We start from the raw sequence: 18,421 nt of genomic DNA on the forward strand, positions 1-18,421 counted from the left end.
CAATAAGGTTTCATTAGTTAACATTAGAATGAACTAAGAATGAACAATACTTTTACAGTATTTATTAATCTTAGTTAATGTTAATTTCAACATTTACTAATAACATAATTAAAATCAAATGTTGTATTTGTTAACATGAATGCATTGGGGTTTTTTTTTATTAACTAACATTAATAAAGATAAATACAGTAATGAACGTATTACTCATTGTTCATGTTAGTTAATACATTAACTAATGTTAACAAATGAAACCTTATTGTAAAGTCTTACCGTTATTATTAATCATAATGTATAATCACAAAATTTTGAGTCAAATTGTGCAGCCCAGCAAACAAACAAACCTAGAGCTTTTTTTTTTATCGCAAATGCAACTTTTATAAGAAAAAACGTAATTCTCTTTTCCATGCAACCCTAATTAATCGTGGTCAATCTGGTTTTTAGAATTTCATAGATGATTTAAAGGGGTCATATAATGCCATTTTTGTACAAGCTAATATGATTCTTTAGGGTCTAAATATAAAGTTTGTAATATACTTTAATTAAAAATTCTCATTAGTATTGTAAGAAAACACTAATTTTACCTGGTCAAAAACAGCTCTGTTTTCAGCACGCCGTTTGAGTGCATGTGTCTTTAAATGATAATGAGCTTTGCTCACCCCGCCCCTCTGCTCTGTGCGTACACCGTTTCTACACACAATTACACAATAACCACGCGTTGTTCATTATAAACGTGGGATTATGAAATATATTGAGAATGTCGTACATAGAAAACATGCCGTAATGTACCCTGAGTGTAAACCTTAGACGCATTCATCGTGAAGCCTGCAGCAAGGCTTGCAAATTTCGCAAAGATTAATATAAATACTAATATAAAGGTTAATAAAACATTACACTCACATCTTCTGGAGGTTCAGCAGGAACACGTTGGTACCATAGACTGTAAAAAAATATGGACGTAGTGTCCGTGACGTCACCCGTAGGTTTCTGAAGAGCATTTTTGAAGCCTAAAGTGGGCGGAGCCGGCCGTCGCCATCTTGGCCTTGCGTCACTCCCGGATAACAGAAAATAGACAAACAGGCGGGGCGCGTGAGTGGAGCTGAGGAGCCTGGCTATCTGAAATCACCTAGCTCGACGTGATCGAGTTAGCTGATGATGTAAAGCCAATTAAACGTTCCTATTGCCCTTCGAAATATTATAATAGTTAAAAGACATGGCTACAAGTGAGACTGTGTATTACTTTGAGAGTGTTTGTGTGTGACAGTGATTTATACATGTCCGTCACTCTTTCATGGTCCGTCAGCGCGGCATCGCTCAAGTTCGTAGAGAGCTTATTCAGTCCATTTTAAATTCTGATGTTGGCCGTCTCTCAAATGGGTTATGGTTTAACCGTTAAACCATAGATATATTGCCTTTGAAGTGCAAGTAAATGCGCTAGAAAATCCGCGCTCATTCACGGACGGAGAAAGCGCCGACGCCCGCATGATTTCATCTGACGGTAACCTACATAAGCATATTATAATCCATCTGTTCCATGGGAGCAGAACGAACGAGCATTTATTGACGTTTTAAATTTGAAAACCCCAAAAAGCAACGAAATTGTCAGACATCCATTAGTGCATGTTCACAGAGGAAAACAACTGAAATACAGCGCTGGTTGTTCTCTCGAACGATAACGACGGAATCCAAAGACGTGGGCTTTGTAACGTTACCCAAGTATTAAATTGTATGAAATAATAATCCCGAAAAAAAGCACAAACACTGCAGAGATGGCAAGTTCAGCAGCTTACATTGCTGAGGTGAAGTGACGGCTAGTAACAGCAGACAAACGGCTAGCACTGACAGCGGCAATCCATCTGTCACTCAAGTGGCTTGGCCACACCCTTAAATTTAAATATTAATCAACTAAACGGACGAGTTATAAAATAATTCACCCCCCTCACAGTTGTTATGAAGGGCAAAATTAGCTGTATAGACCAAATCCACATACAGACACCAGGCTTTAAACACGTTTTTTTCTGCTGTAAAGTTGGTCATTTTAACATGGGGGAGATACAGATTTGACTCACTTCTGACAACAGCCTCAAGCGGCCAGTCAACGAATTGCAGTTTAACTCACTTCCGTGTTGGTTTCAAGGGAGAGACGGGGAGGTTGCCGCTTGGTTGGTACCGATCCGTTTTTTCTCGTTTGTAAAGCTGTCTGGTGTGAAATGATTCGCGCAAACATGAAAGCACAGACGATCGTGGGGAATCCCCGTGAGGGAATCCCCGCGTCAATCCTTTGGGCATATCGCTTCAAAAACAAAACTCAGCCACTGCATCTTCAACGGCTCGGATTTAGGAACATCCAAATGACTGCTGTGTTCCTTATTACATCTAAGAACTGAACACCACAATCGCTTAGACGCCATTCTACTCCAGCATAACAACAATGGCGGACTACTATGACGGCTGTCAGAGCTCGCTCAGGGCGGGTCTTGTGTTGAAACACGGCTGTCATTCACAATAGCGGGAGGGGCGTTGGATATTATGACGTCACAATATCGAACGGCTTGATTTCAGAGAGGGTCAAACATATAAGGAGATTAAAACAAAACCACTGGATGGATTTTTATCATGATAGGATGGTTGTGTACAGGCACTGCCAACAGACATTTCAGTGCAATGAACTTGTAAAAGTGCATGTACCATTATATGACCCCTTTAAGTAACGTGACCAGTTTGCAGCATCTAATGACCGTATTAGACCGTGTCTATGCTCTTATGTTCTCTTTATGTTCTGGGATACTCAAAGCTTGTGCTTTATTCTCTCTTCACAGAGGCGAAATGGCACGTCCCTTCCACCAAGATCCTCAACTCTTTGAAGGAAAGAGGCAAGGATTCACCGAACAAGTTGAGGAGGGTAAGACTACTCCCATGTGACACTCCGCTAGAGTAAAACTGAAGATCAACATCATTTTCTGATCCTGAAAGAAGATTCGGGAGGAACAAACATGTTCCAATCATTGAGTACCCTTAAAAAAAACCTTAAATCCAAGGCCCTCCATTGTCCACAATATATCTATCTATATATATAACAATATATTCAATATTCATTCCTCATGTCTGCTAATAGGTTTCCTCTGGTACATCTGCTTCAATGATAAAGTTTTATTTTTTACATTTTTATTTGTTTACTGAAACTAGGAGTGTTTATAGATTAAAATAGGTAACTAAAATAATTCTAATTAAAATTATATATGTATATAATTGAAATTAAATATGGATTTTTAAATATATATTTCAGAATCAGGGTTATTATAGTTAATTAAAAATAAAAATAAATTAAAAAAACACTTTTGTTTCTTGAAATAAAATAAACATTAACTGAAATAGAATATAATTGTATTTTATTTCAGCTAGTTGCCAAAGCATTTCTCATTTTCATTTAGTTTAACTTGATGTACTACAATCAAAACTGAAATAAAAATTAATTAAAAAAAATACATGGACATTTAAAAAAAAACCCCAATAACTAATAAAAATGACAAAAAAACAACAAAATTACTAAAAAGAAAATGGAAAATTAAAAAATTAAAAATTATTGAAAATGATAGTTTTATCGGTGTTCTAAAATGGCACCGCTTAGAGTCTCTACCCATTAAAATATGATCATAATTAGAAAATATTATCATAGTTATTGGCATAAATGTATTTAAAATTTTCTTTATAAAAATGCCAATGGCGTTTTAAGATTTGATTAATGTACATAACTTTTCCAGGTCTAAAAAAATCACACTTTTAAAAATAGGCTACCTCATATTTATTTCCTCAAAGAAATAAAGCCATTACTGAGAGGATGAATAGAAATATTTAGATTTTTAGTTGTTTAAGCACCTTTAATGCGTGTTTTGTATTATTATAAATCATTGGTTGAGGACCACTGCCCTAAAATCAAAATGAAATAAGAATCTTGTTGAAGCCGCAAATCTAAATCTAACGCAAATCTAAAATGTGTGGTTTAGACCAACACTGATGTCCTACTTGGCAAAATCTCAGTCGTCTTACACACACACACGCTGTAAAGAAGATTATGAGGTCCAGTTCATTGAAAGTTCAGAAGACCGCTGTCAAAATAAACCATGTGGTTTATTTATAATTCAGTCGGTTAGTTGGCTAGCCAGCAGGCATTTGTTTATGTATGCAACTGTATGTTTATAAATGCCGGACTAATTCATAATCTTGGGGAATTCCCTCTGGGAAATTTACTGCGGGAACAGTGTCAGAATGTGTTTTAATGTGGTAAGTGAAACTTACACTTCACATATCAACCCTATAATCAAGTAACACTGGCTCTCCTGGATCTGCTGCTTTGGAGATGTTCCAGCTCGTCTTTACGTACAGTAGGTTGAAAAGCTTGATATGACACACACACACACACGGGTCCCCGCTAGTCGTGCTGTCAGTGTGTATGTGCATCAGTGTGATGAATGAATGGTGATAAGGTCAGTCTGCCCTTGGTGCTGGCGCTCTGTGCTTGTGTCTGTCTCTCTCGCCATCTCTCTCACCTTCAATGTTAGTTTCACCCAATATCTCTCACTCCCTGCTCCAGTAATAGCATCTGACCACCGGCAGCCAATTCAAAGTAAATTACGGTCGTTTAACGCAGGGCTCCTGTAGACTGATTTGAAATGATGTTTGTATGTAGAATCTCTGCTAATGAGTCTGACTTTAGCACTAGGTTAACTGTATGTTTCCATCTACCTATTTTTATGTAAGTTTTGGGAATGCTAGATGCAAAACAATGTGCATTAAAAAAAACTCAAGTGCTTAATTGAGGTATACAGTTTTTCCATTGGATGAGAAGACATGCGCATAAATTACGATGGAAACACATTTGCCAAATAAATCCCTCGATGCACATTAAAAAAAAAAGTCATGTGACTCCTCAACAAGGGATGTGATTGGATAACCGGACTAACCAGCGGACCAATTGCATCGCACAGCATCTCAAATGTTGTTTTGGTCATTCTGAAAAGCCTGAAATGTCATCTAAATAGTTTGTATAATGAGAACTGTCTCGCACGATTGCGTTCCCAAACATCTGGTATCCTTCTCCGAACGCAAGATAGCAAGCGTTTATAGCGTTTCGTCTGCGTGTTCTGAGACCCATGTATGAAAAAAGAGGCACAGTTTCTTTCCCGACTGCAGCAACTTCCAGTTTTTATTACAGATATTTTGCACCAATTGCCAATGAAGTGATGGTTTTGTTCTCTTGAACACATGGGATGGAAACACGGCTTTGTTCGCAAATGTTATTAAAATTGCAACTTTGCATGGAAACATAGTTAGTGTTATGCTCTAATAAGCGTAGAAAATGAGTAATGCACACAAATATTGAGTGAAGTCTTTCTTAATTACATTTGAAATATTTTATTTAAACTTTTGAGTGTTTAGAGCTTGTTGCAAATGCATTTTTGTAAGGATATATGTTCTGCTGCCTGAACATGAAGTATCTTAGAAAGCATCATAATTTCGCTACTTGCTGTATTACTCTTAAATTTGGATTTACTTCAATATAATGGAGCTTTCGTTGAGCCCCGCCTTAAACGTTATTAACCAGTCGTACTTTAGAATCTAAATGCATACATGTAAATGCAGACTTTAGACCACCAAGCAAAAGAGTTTATGGAGGATGTGTGTTTGGATGATTTTAAATGTATTTTTACAGATTTTTAAGTAAAATGTTGCCAGGCGTCGTATTAATAGTGATACTTTTTTACTATTAAACTGTGTTGTAGTACGAACATCTTCATTTTCCTTCAAGGTAAATTAATGTTAATTACTTCGTTTCACTTACACTAATGTTATTACTTGTAATTTCCTTCAAATCAGGCCTTTTCTCTTTCAGTGACTGTAGGAAGCGTCTATTCTGATTTGCAATCACTGCAGTTTTTAATCACGCTACTTATTAATTTAACAATTTCTATTAAAGAAAATGGCATATAATGTCTTAATTCATTCCATCCCGTTAAGTATAATACCCAATCAATTTTTACCACTTCATGCTGTTCAAATGAATCTCGAGTGCCATGTTCTCTGATGCTTTTCTCAGTTAGCAACTCAGTTGCATTGAAAACTTTTAGATCCTGGGGATGTTTAATGTACAACATATGATTTATTGTGTGTATGATGAAGAGCTATGGGGGTTTGCAGCTGTAGAGCCTCTGAACAAATATGGAAAACCATGATAGATTAAAGGACTGTCTCATTATCCATGTTAAGTGGAATGTGTTTTACAGCTGCATTAATGAGTGTATTGGATCAGTTCATGTCAGTCTAAAAGCAGGTTTAATGTCAGAATCACAGTCTCTTAATTATGTTTGTTGTTGTCTGTTTGCCTTTTACCATCTATATCAATAACTTACAAACCTTTTCATCTCTGAAATGGTCTCTAATGTCTGTTGCATTGTCTAAAATGCTGTTGGCCGTATCCACTGGGAGATGTACATGGCGCCATTCACCACAGGCTCCCCTCTTTTAATTTATTACGCCTATTGTCTGCGCACTAATTAATGAATACAGCTCATATTTGCATACATTACCACCAGTCACAGAATTATTCATTACCTCACTGTAATTAGTTTTGCTGGTCTTTGCAGTGTGCAGTGGTACATTTAAATTGGCATGATATTAGTTTGGACTAAAGAAGGTGTCACATGACAAAGAATATGACAGCGATTGCGACCCGTTTTCCATCTGCTAATTAGAATTATAGATGATAAAATATGCTAGCAAGCACAAAACGTCACGTAGACAATGGCACGATATGTATTGTTTGTTGCAATGTGAGCTACTGAAAAATTGAGCCTTGGTATTTATGCTGCCAGTTCTTAATTTTACTTTTTTATATATATATATATATATATATATATATATATATATATATATATATATATATATTTGTGTTTGTGTGTGTGTATATATATATATATATATATATATATATATATATATATATATATATATATATATATGTATTTAAAACACATTTAATCTCAAAATTAATGTAGAAACAACATAAAGACACTAAACTATATTTAAAATTAAAAGTTGTTATATATTTTAAAGCCTAATAAATGTTAAAATGTATAGCTTTCAATTATACTGTGATGCTGAATGGCTATACTTAATGGCTAAAATTGAGAAAGAAAATTCATAGAGACATCAATACCAGTATTGGCCTTCTTTCATTAAAACAATCTTCACATAAACCCATTCAAATTAATGTCACGGTTACCTGTCCTTCAATAAATCAGGGCTCAGTTGTTTCTGTTGGCCCAGTCAGACAGACCAGTTCAGTTTCTACTTGGCCTGTTAAAATGCACAAAAAGTTATTGTTTTCGTTGTTTTTGATCCATGTAACCTTTAACTTTCAGGCAGGTCTAAAAGGTAGGATATAATCAGAAATTGAATAAAGATATAAAACACTTCACAGTCTTCACTGCATAAATTATAAATGAAATATAGATTAATCCTTATTAAAGCTACAAAAGTTATTCATTCTAGAGCAGTGAATGATTTCTCTTTTTGTTTTGCTCTTTGATTATCCTTAATGTTTCCTTGGTGTGTGTGTGTCTGTGTGTGAATGTCTTCCTCCAGCAGGGCGGCGATAAGAACTCCAGCCACTCCAGCAGTAACACTCTGTCCAGCAATGCCTCCAGCAGTAACAGTGATGAGAAGCACTTCGGCTCCGGGGACCTGATGGATCCAGAGATGCTGGGTCTCACCTACATTAAAGGAGCCTCGACTGACAGCGGCATTGACACTGCGCCCTGTAGCATGACCCCAGGGGTGGCCAATGCGTCTGTGGCCCGCGTCGTGCTCCAGGGCCGGGGCGCGTCTGATCCGGGACACCCCTGGACACCGGAGCTGACTGAAGAAGGTTCAATGGAGGAGGACCACGGGAGGTTGTACCTTCCTCAGAGCTACGCCTCGGCTCTGGCCGCCGGACACACACCCGCAGAGGGGAGTATAGGAGACCTGAGCGAGATCTCATCTCATTCCAGGTGAGCAAAAGAGTGCTGATGTATAGGAGAACATAGACAGATCAGATTGATGTAGCTTGAGGCTGAACAGATCATGCATTTCCTGGCTGGTTATATTCAAATGGTTCCAAGCGATGTGTTTTTGCCAACTTTATTGATTAGCCTAATGGTTAGACTCCCACTCAGACCATGTGGAATGCTTCCACTCTTAATTTGTACATATCCAGATACAACAATTGTGTGTCTGTGTGTAACTGGAAGAATATGCACATATTTATAAACAATAACAGATAGCAGACTGGAAGCAGTCCACAGTATCTGGATATTTTTATATATCCAGCTGTGTGTATTCTCTTGGAGAGAGAGGGATGGTGTGCTTTTTTAAAGGAGAACTCCGGTCAATTTTAACATTGAGCTAATTTTTTTGTACATTTGGAGTGCTGTCAATACAGAGAACAACGACAAAAATCGGTGTTGCCTACACCGAGTTATTCTATTTTTAAAATTTGCACCCTGTTGACTTCAATAGGGCAAGTAGTAAGCCTGCTTTTAGGCTCTTAACATCCTTTAAGTGTCATTACAAGTGCACAGAAAATGTGAGTGATTCCTTCCGAGTGAACACGGGTGGATCTGACTGCAGTATATGTTAGAGATATTAATAAAAACGAAGTTAATTCAGCCAGCGCTCATACCTTTGTTTACATCCTGTTTTCGGTGGAACGCCATAGTAATCGATTGTCGAGTTCACGCGCATAGGTTTAGTTACCAATGATCACGCGCGTGAACTCGACAATCGATTACTATGGCGTTCCACCGAAAACAGGATGTAAACAAAGGTATGAGCGCTGGCTGAATTAACTTCGTTTTTATTAATATCTCTAACATCTACTGCAGTCAGATCCACCCGTGTTCACTCAGAAGGAATCACTCACATTTTCTGTGCACTTGTAATGACACTTAAAGGATGTTAAGAGGCTAAAAAGCAGGCTTACTACTTGCCCTATTGAAGTCAACAGGGTGCAAATTTTTAAAATAGAATAACTCGGTGTAGGCAACACTGATTTTTGTCGTTGTTCTCTGTATTGACAGCACTCCAAATGTACAAAAAAATGAGCTCAATGTTAAAATTGACCGGAGTTCTCCTTTAACAGCAAGCCAACATTAGACATTAGACCACCAAGCAAAGAGTTTATGGAGGATGTGTGTTTGGATGATTTTAAATGTATTTTTACAGGTTTTTAAGTAAAATGTTGCCAGGCGTCGTATTAATAGTGATACTTTTTTACTATTAAACTGTGTTGTAGTACGAACATCTTCATTTTCCTTCAAGGTAAATTAATGTTAATTACTTCGTTTCACTTACACTAATGTTATTACTTGTAATTTCCTTCAAATCAGGCATTTTCTCTTTCAGTGACTGTAGGAAGCGTCTATTCTTATTTGCAATCACTGCAGTTTTTAATCACGCTACTTATTAATTTAACAGACTTCAGACTTTTTGCATTTAAATTGCTATCACTGACTTTCTGTTCTCATTTTGAAGATGCTGAAAGTGACCTATTATGTAAAATTCACAGAATCTGCCCTGTTAGCTTAGCTCCTCCTCTGAGTGAGCTTCTCAAGAATGTCTCAGCTACGTGATAAACAGTCTATCATTGAAAACAGAATGCATGTTTCCATTACACTGCCTTACTTTTCCATTGCTTTTCTATGTAAACGTGCTAGATGGACGTCTTTGACCTTGGCGCTTGCATCTTTCACAGTGTGGCACCGAACGGGAGAAAACAATGCAAGGTCCGTTAAGCGCTTGTTTACATAGAAAATAATGGAAAAGCAGCGCAGTGGAATGCAAAAACGCGTTTGTGGCCCCATGCTGTTTCCTGTTTTGTTGTTGCTGGAGTATCCGAGGTCCAAGTTGTAAAGGCTCCGCCCTCTTCTGGAAAGGGGGGCGGGGAGCAGCAGCTCATTTGCATTTAAAGATATACACAGCAGGTTTTGCTTCCAACCAAAAACCAACTTTGATACTTTTTTTTCAGAATTCTTTGATGAATATAAAGTAATAAAAAATATTTATTTTATTTTATTTATTTTATTTATTTGAAATAGAATTTTTTTTGGGGCATTATAAATATCTTTACTGTCGCAAAAAAAACTTACTGACACCAAACTTTTGAACAATATATCTGGAACACTCCGGTAGCATAGTGGAAAAATCTGGAAATGATTTCCTGTGATTCTAGTCCAGTTAATCAGTTAATCTTCAAGTAGCAGATCCAGTCTTGGGTCAGTTACCTCAATATTACTCATGTAGATGATTTTCCTGCTAGAGAACCATAGTAAAAATGGGACAGACCCACTACAAGGATTTTTTGCATTGCCCAGGGTGGTTGTGGGCTTTGTGTATGGTGCTTAAATGTTTGCATGGGTTATTTTCCATCCATACAATGAAACTCTTTTGTTTTGCACTGCAGAGCAATTCAGGAAGAAAATAACTACCTTCTGTTATGTTCAGAGTGTTATATTGTTCAGGGCGAGTTGTCTTCAAATGAATTGATAAGTGAGGTTTCAAAAGTACACTATTTTAGGGAGTATTATTGGAGCCTCTTGGAGGACAGTTTTGTCAGCGAAACCCTTGAAAGCATAGACTGTTACATAAAAGGCAGAAAAATGGTAAAAAGTCTCCTTGAGATGGACCGGAGAGAATGGCAGCTGTCATGTTGTAGTAGAAAGGTCAGGGTCCTGCTCGTAGCCATGTTGTCAGCTCTGATGTGTGTGATTTTGAGTGCATGTTTGTCTTGTGAATGCATTTCAAAAGATGCCCGAACAGAACACTGTCAATGCAGAATCCCAGGGGATTGTTCTTGGAATTAGATCATTATTGATCTAATTACTCTTGGGCGTTTTCAGACCTGTATATTTTTTTCTCGTCTTCTTCTAACCATCGCTGCTTAAATTAATTAGTACAGGAAGTCATTTCATATTGTTTTGATTGCCGGTTCTCACGTTTCACTATCCCATGTGCGCTGGCCAGTGGCTCCCACCACTCCGGCAGCCCCTTACCCCACAGCTCCCAGTTCACGCCCTCTCCAGAACATCCCGGAGCCCAAGCCGTTCCCAACAGTAGCCAGGAGCCCGGGCCCTGCACTGACGCACACACACACAGCCACCATAGGAGGGCCGATGACAAACCGGTCCCGGACGAGCCCCCAATTCAGTCCGAGTGTGGGTGAGTGTGTGGATTAGGGATGCACAATAATCAGTATCGGCTTTTATTTTTAATGTTATTGCTATCAGTCCACTAAGAAAATTAGACTGATAGATTAAACCCAATAAATTATTGATTATATTAATTCAGATGCACACTGCTCACCATGATGACTTACATATGAAGTAGACAAATGGTACAATCCCATATAATTTTTAGTTGACCTATCCGTTCATATATACAGACAAAATCATGCTGGATCTGAGTAAACGTTCCATATTGATCCATGACACATGCATTTTGATTTGATAATGTCGTCCATTATTTTACATTCAAGGAAATTTGAATGACTTGCTTGCATTATTCAGGCATTGTTTTTGTTATTTTTACGTCAGGCAACAAATCATTCAAATCGTTTAATGCGTGGATTGTCCCATTTATACTATGGTAATTTGCCAGCATTGACAAGTTAAAGCTATCATTGATGTTTACAGTGTTAAATTTGACTGGAAATGTTAAAATGGCGGTTATTTTCATCAGCTATGAATTGTAAGATCTAGCATTTTGTCCGCTTTAAATCAGACACAGAGATAAAGTAGTGCGGCAAGGTTACATTTATTTGTTTGAATCATAACATTTATTTGAATGAATTTGCCTATCGAGAGAGAGAGAGAGAGAGAGAGAGAGAGAGAGAGAGAGAGAGAGATGTGTGTGAATTATCTCTCTATTAGCAATAAAGCTGTGAGTTGAATTATTTCAAAAACAGTGACGTTACCACCTCCTTGCTGAGTAATATAATCTAGCGATTCAGAAGCAAAGTTAATTTATTATTAAATGTCATGGGGCAGCGTTCACAACAAGCTTCTGTGCTCCTGTTTCTGTGTGTGTGCAGCACGATCTCCAATCTCTGTGTGCGAGTCAGTAAACGTATGCGTGTTAAACTGACTTGGAGCTACCTGTGCATTAAATGGTTTTAGTGCACACCTTTCCGCCAATCAGAATCGAGTATTCAGAGAGACCATTAATTATCAGTATTAACCAAAATTTCCATATCAGTGCATAACTAAATAGGATGCATCTACTGGTATGGTTGGAGAGAAGGTTTTATTTAATTGTTTAAGCCACTAAAAGCAGCATTATAAAAGCTAAGACACTTATGAGAGTAATTTGTTGTATAATTTAATTTAACATTGGCCATAACCACATACTCTGAGACCTCAAAATCTCTAGTGAGTGTAAAGCACTCAAGTAAAAGTATGTTTAAAAGGAGTTGTATTGTGATTTCCTAATGTGAACAATTAGGTTGGGCTTTAGATTTGATTAAATTTATTCTTGCCCTCCAATCTTGTGCCAGTGTGACTCATTAAGCGTCTGGTTTAAAAGGCCAGGAGAGACCAATCTATTCCTAGGCTGGATTTAGCCACCGGCAAAGGTCTCTCACTTCTTTTTATCCAATTAATCTCTCCTCTGGCACAATCATCATGCAATTCCAGTTTTCAAGGGCAAAAAAAAAAACATCTGCAATAGGTTACTGATCAAAGCGGATCTTTCCTCTATCGATCTGAGTTTCACCGCGGCCTGGAATGAACCATCAGTAGCAGCTCTGTAAGCACGCAAACGTAATATACTTGGCATGTGTCTCCCCTCATTATTGATCTACACGTTGATGTCCAGTCTTTGTTTACTGTACCATTCCAGACAGAAGATCGGTGTTTAGCACTGGACTGACAGATCCTGAAGGGGAAACGATTGAGCCACAGACACTTTTCTTTTAGTATTCTAGTTTTGCTTCCCCCTCCTTCTAGGGAGCCATGGTGGAGATCTTTTAGAAGTTTTTGTTTTTTAGATCATGATGATGTTACTGGGAAAAGACTGGTATTCATTTATGTTGAATGATTTTATGTATATTTGGCCACTTTCGCCATTGAGATTATGGTCAAAAAGTGGCCCAAAATACCTTAATTCACCTTATAGAATTAATTCACCTTATTGAATTGAATTGGTCACACCTCACAGGAATCTGAATTTATCTATCTATCTATCTATCTATCTATCTACAGTATCTATCTATCTTTCTATCTTTCTGTCTATAGAGTGTGTGCACGTGACGTCACCGTCGGCCGGAGTGACTGTGGTTACACACACTGAGTGGCAGAAAGACTGATTGGTTTTCAGTGCGAATGCTGCGAAAAACACATCTAAAACAGGAAAGAGCTTCGAGATTGACTGTACAACTAGATTTGACAAGAAATCAGAGGTATATTTTTACAGACTGCTGAAAGCTACAGAAAAGAAAAGCAAATGGATCGCTGCAATTCACAGAAACAACTGGATCCAGGCAGAGAAAGGTGGATTTGCAGTTATCATTTTGTCAATATGCTGAATTTAGGGGTAAAATCATACACTATGTATTGCATTGTCATATATTGTATTTAAAACTCATCAGTTAAATATTTACCATTGTATATTCTGCATAATTGGATGTTTTTAAATAAACACTGACAAAAAACTGTACAAGTTTTAAAGCTGGACGATATGACGATATAAATAACATTGATATAAGTGATCACCCAGATTTAGACCTATATTGTGTTTATATAAAGCGTTCACAGGCAAATTTGCTTTATGTATTTCCCGGCGTTTAAATCAGGCACACATTAATGTCAGGAAACACGATTCCCTGGCTGCATGTCAATATACACGGATCACTGGATCTTTGGTAAGTTGTAAGGAACACTATATCGAGTCCAACCTTTAGTTTAAAGTGATAATCATTTGTTTTACTGGTGTTTTCGCAGTTTTCCAGTCACACAGCAGCTCTTCTGCCACTCCGGCTGATGGGCATTCCTGCGGGAAAGTGACGTCAATGCATTCCCTCTATTGTCTATAATTATTTATAATTAGACTTATCTGAAAACAATAGACGCCTATGTTACATCTACATTCAGCTAGAAAAGCGAGTGTGTGCTTATGCGCTTGTTGAAACTCTCTCAGGTCCATCTCTCGAGTAATGTCTTTTGTTCTTCTTGGATTGATGGTGCGGCTGAGCTGTTTTCCCCAGCTTTTATAAAAGAAGCCTTGTAATGCAGTTAGAATCTCCATTCTTTGTTTATTCCACATAACGCAACTCAGCCTCTAGACAAATCATCCAATAATGCTCACATTTATTGTGCCTGCTAATGAAGCTTTTTTCCCGTTGACACTATAAACCTCTCACCAGCTGCTAACTTTATTCTGTTTCTTCCACTTTCCTCGGCTTCTTTTGCTCAGTGGAGCCGAGAGCTTGTTGTCTTTCCTTCTGAAGGCTCTAGCCGAGCGGTCCAGGTACATACACACACCCCCACTGTGTATGTCTGTGCTCACACTGTTAGTGAACTTTCCCCTTTGACCCCTGACCTTTCTGTTCTCCACACTGAGTGTAAATGTCTCGAGTTGAAATCCTCCCCGCTGTGCCACACCGACCCTCGTCTCCTTGCTCACCTCGACAGTTTCTGTCAGGCTCAGACGTAGCCTGTAGTGCTCATATCAACAGTTGCTCATAGACACACACACCAGTAAAGGCCAACGGGTCACCAAGTGTGTTGAAGCCGCGGCGCTAGTGCCAGACAGCTGTGATGACACAGTCCAGCACCTGCGGGCTTTGAGTGAGTTTTAATGCGACCTCTTCACTATTGCACTCGTTTGGATTTTCGCTGCATTGCTCACTTGTTATTTTTAGCCTGACGACACACACACTGCACCGTCTGAATGTGACCTTCTCACAGTATTAATTAACTCACCTGCAGTATTTACACAATCACTAAGTATTTTAACAGCTTGTATATTAGTTACCTTTACGTTCTGCCTGTTACTTTCTAGAAGAAATGATGCTCTGCATGGAAATGCCTGTCATTGTTTCCCCTGTGGAAGTGTGTCAGCCCGAGGATGTTAGCCACTGAATACCGCAGGAATAATCGACATATATACTAGTGCATTCAAGTTTTTGAACCAGATGTTCAAAACGTTTTATACCCCGTTTACACCTGTATTTAGTGTTGTCCACTTGTGATCCGATCGACCAAAATGCATCTTAATACCAGGTGTAAACACGGTGTGTGTGTGTGTGTGTGTGTGTGTGTGTGTGTGTGTGTGTGTGTGTGTGTGTGTGTGTGTGTGTGTGTGTGTGTGTTTGTGTGTGTACATGCCCCAAAAATAGTATTTATTTTATGTTATTTTATTAATATTTATGTAAAATTATTATTTAATTGTAGTAATTTAATTTATTTATTTGTATTTATTATTATTTTGTGTGTGGGTGTGGGTGTGTGTGTGTGTGTGTGTGTGTGTGTGTGTGTGTGTGTGTGTGTGTGTGTGTGTGTGTGTGTGTGTGTGTGTGTGTGTGTGTTTGTGTGTGTACATGCCCCAAAAATAGTATTTATTTTATGTTATTTTATTAATATTTATGTAAAATTATTATTTAATTGTAGTAATTTAATTTATTTATTTGTATTTATTATTATTTTGTGTGTGGGTGTGTGTGTGTGTGTGTGTGTGTGTGTGTGTGTGTGTGTTGTCTTTTGTCAGTGTTCCATGTATTCGGTTGTTAATCTCTATCCACATATTTAATGTTTAAATAGTTAAATGATGATTAATGTCTTGCTCCAGGTACTGTCGACAGAGTTTATCTTGTATTTAATATGAAATGTTTTATGAAATGATTTCTTGTGTTGTTCCGGTGTTGTTTTAGTCCGTGTGTGTGTGTGTGTGTGTGTGTGTGTGTGTGTGTGTGTGTGTGTGTGTGTGTGTGTGTGTGTGTGTGTGTGTGTGTGTGTGTGTGTGTGTGTGTGTGTGTGTGTCTGTTTGTGCATGCTGTCTGACAGCTATCTAACACCCTGCCAGTCACACACACACACACACACTGCACGCAGTCACAACACTATCAAGGTCACATTGCTCCTGCCATTATCTTTCCCTTTCCTTCTTTTTACCCGATGGAAGGATGTGTTACAAACATGCTCAAGATGTTAGTGTTCTGAACTCACAGTTTAGTGCTCTGTGTGATAATGATGATCATTACACGAACCAGATCTCCTGTAATCCTCACTGTCCGTCTCCTCAATGCTTCACACATTCTGTCGAAAAACAAACAAAAGAATAAGACACAGACAGACCCTGGATCCTTCGTGTTTGAGTAACCCTTGTTCATCCCTGAGTCCTGAACGCCAGCATCATGGGCCTGTGTTTATGATCGGTGTGTGTGTGTGTGTGTGTTCCACAGGGAGCTGTACGCCGGAGAGACTTCCGGTCGGATACAGGAGAGAGAACGGGACAAACTGAAGGACACGGGTCTGCAGCCCAACATGTGTAAAGAAGAATACATGAAGATGATGCTGTCTGAAAGCCCGCCTGGAGAGAGCGGACACAGGAAGGTACACTGTCAAACATACTCTTTTTAAAGTTGATTCATTGCAGTTTATTTGACAAGAAAATATTATTTAAATTTTTCCACTTCAAAATTTCGCATTCAGTGTGTTACTTGCCGTTTCTTTGTAATTATTTGTTAAATTTACTAGCAATTTCTGAGTACTAGAAACTGTTATCAATTTGTGGTACAATGTACCATGGTGTATGTCCAAAATACCATGGAAGTACCTTCTCTGGTAAGGGCATTTAGACAGGATTTTTTGGACATGATTCCTTAATAATACCATGTTTTTAAGATATTTACCAGGGTAATCATGTATTTTCTATGGTAATACCATAGTTGTTTGTTTTTGTTTAGTTTTTTTAATGGACCAGGGTATTGAACATTTACGATGGCAACACTGTTTTTCAGACAAGTGCCATGGTATTACCATAGTGTTTTATATATGTACCTTGATAGTACTATGATTTTGGGCGTTTACAATGGTAATTTCATATTTTTTTATGTAGTTTGTAATAATGCTTTGTTTTTGTACTTTAATATTTTTGTTCAAAAGTTATATTGATTTTTCTTTTTAGATATTTACCATTGTAATACCATGTTTTTGATGTATTATAGTAATAAGTTGGTTTTTGGACATGTACCATCAAAGTACCATGGTTGTCTTTGAAGTACCTTGGAGTACCATATAAAACTAGTGTATAAAAATGGTAATAATTATTAGTTTACATGCACTTTCTGGTGTCAAATAATACCTCTCCATTAGCTCTGATTAGTATGTGAATGTAGTCTCAGTCTGGGCTGTGTGTCTCACACACACACACACACACACACACACACACACTGTAGTGCTGATAACCTCAGTGTGTGAAGTGATTGAGGGCTGAACAAACGTGTGTGTTATCAGCCAGAGCCGGTTCTGGACACACACACGATAACGCGAGTCCCAGACCGAACAGATTCTGTTTAGGTAAGCTGATTGACGAGCGCTTGCTGTGTTTCTTCTCTTCATGTTGAGTCTGACAGGATTCAGGGGTGGAAGTTTTTGTTGGAGCGTGTGTTTTCTGAACTCTCCTCTGCTCCTGGAGATCTCTTAATTGTGTTTTCCAGTTCCCGGGTCTCTCCCTCTGCCCGTTATCTGACAGCAAAGGCTGGAGTAGATGCACAATGCCCTATTTTCAGTGGTGTGTGTCATGTTGCAGTGCCCTCAGAAGCAGACGGGTCATTGTGCTTCAAACCAGCGTGATATCAAACATGTTACAGCAACTCAGAAATCTGTGCTTCATCTGCTGTTCTCCAACATCTACTGTTTTCTACAGGTAGTTGCCAGAGCCCACTGAAAGTCTCTCTGATATTCTGGTTTCTTAAGTCCCTCATTCAATATTTTTTTTTTGTTATTGTTGTTTTGTTTTAGTTTTCTAGATTTAAAATAATCCTGCAGTTTGATAAATGCATCTATTAAAGTGCAAATATTATGTAGCCTCTCATCTGCATACATAATTATAAATAAATACTGATTAAATATTAATAAAAATACTATACTGTACATTATTACTTATATTAATTCATAATCATTAAATCTTAAAAATGGTCAATTACAATAATTAATTTGAAAATAACATTTTAGATCCAAATAAATTATTTGTTAAATATATGAAAAATAATATTTTACTAAAATGTATATGCTGTTATAGTTTTTATTAAATTTTTCCATTTTCATTTAAATCTATAGCTATGTGCTTTTGTCATTTTTTATTACTAACATTTTTTTTAAAATATTACTATTTA

The 18,421-nt window shown here is 37.7% G+C and overlaps 1 protein-coding gene across 8 annotated transcripts in view; it reads left to right on the top strand.

Moving 5' to 3' along the window:
- LOC308682282 (signal-induced proliferation-associated 1-like protein 2) overlaps nucleotides 1-18,421 on the top strand; it is a 146,226-nt gene that overhangs the window by 106,847 nt on the left and 20,958 nt on the right. The window contains exons 13-17 of one of the 8 annotated variants that reach the window (XM_081351915.1): nucleotides 2,817-2,899; nucleotides 7,639-8,045; nucleotides 11,056-11,250; nucleotides 16,487-16,637; nucleotides 17,836-17,952. In XM_081351915.1, the coding sequence (XP_081208041.1) occupies nucleotides 2,817-2,899; nucleotides 7,639-8,045; nucleotides 11,056-11,250; nucleotides 16,487-16,637; nucleotides 17,836-17,952 (953 nt within the window). The remainder of the gene's footprint in view (nucleotides 1-2,816; nucleotides 2,900-7,638; nucleotides 8,046-11,055; nucleotides 11,251-16,486; nucleotides 16,638-17,835; nucleotides 17,953-18,421) is intronic. The other 7 variants (XM_081351916.1, XM_081351917.1, XM_081351919.1 and 4 more) reach the window with 7 other exon arrangements.

Source organism: Scardinius erythrophthalmus (assembly GCF_964197995.2).
Source record: "Scardinius erythrophthalmus genome assembly, chromosome: 21".
Classification (NCBI taxonomy): domain Eukaryota; kingdom Metazoa; phylum Chordata; class Actinopteri; order Cypriniformes; family Leuciscidae; genus Scardinius; species Scardinius erythrophthalmus.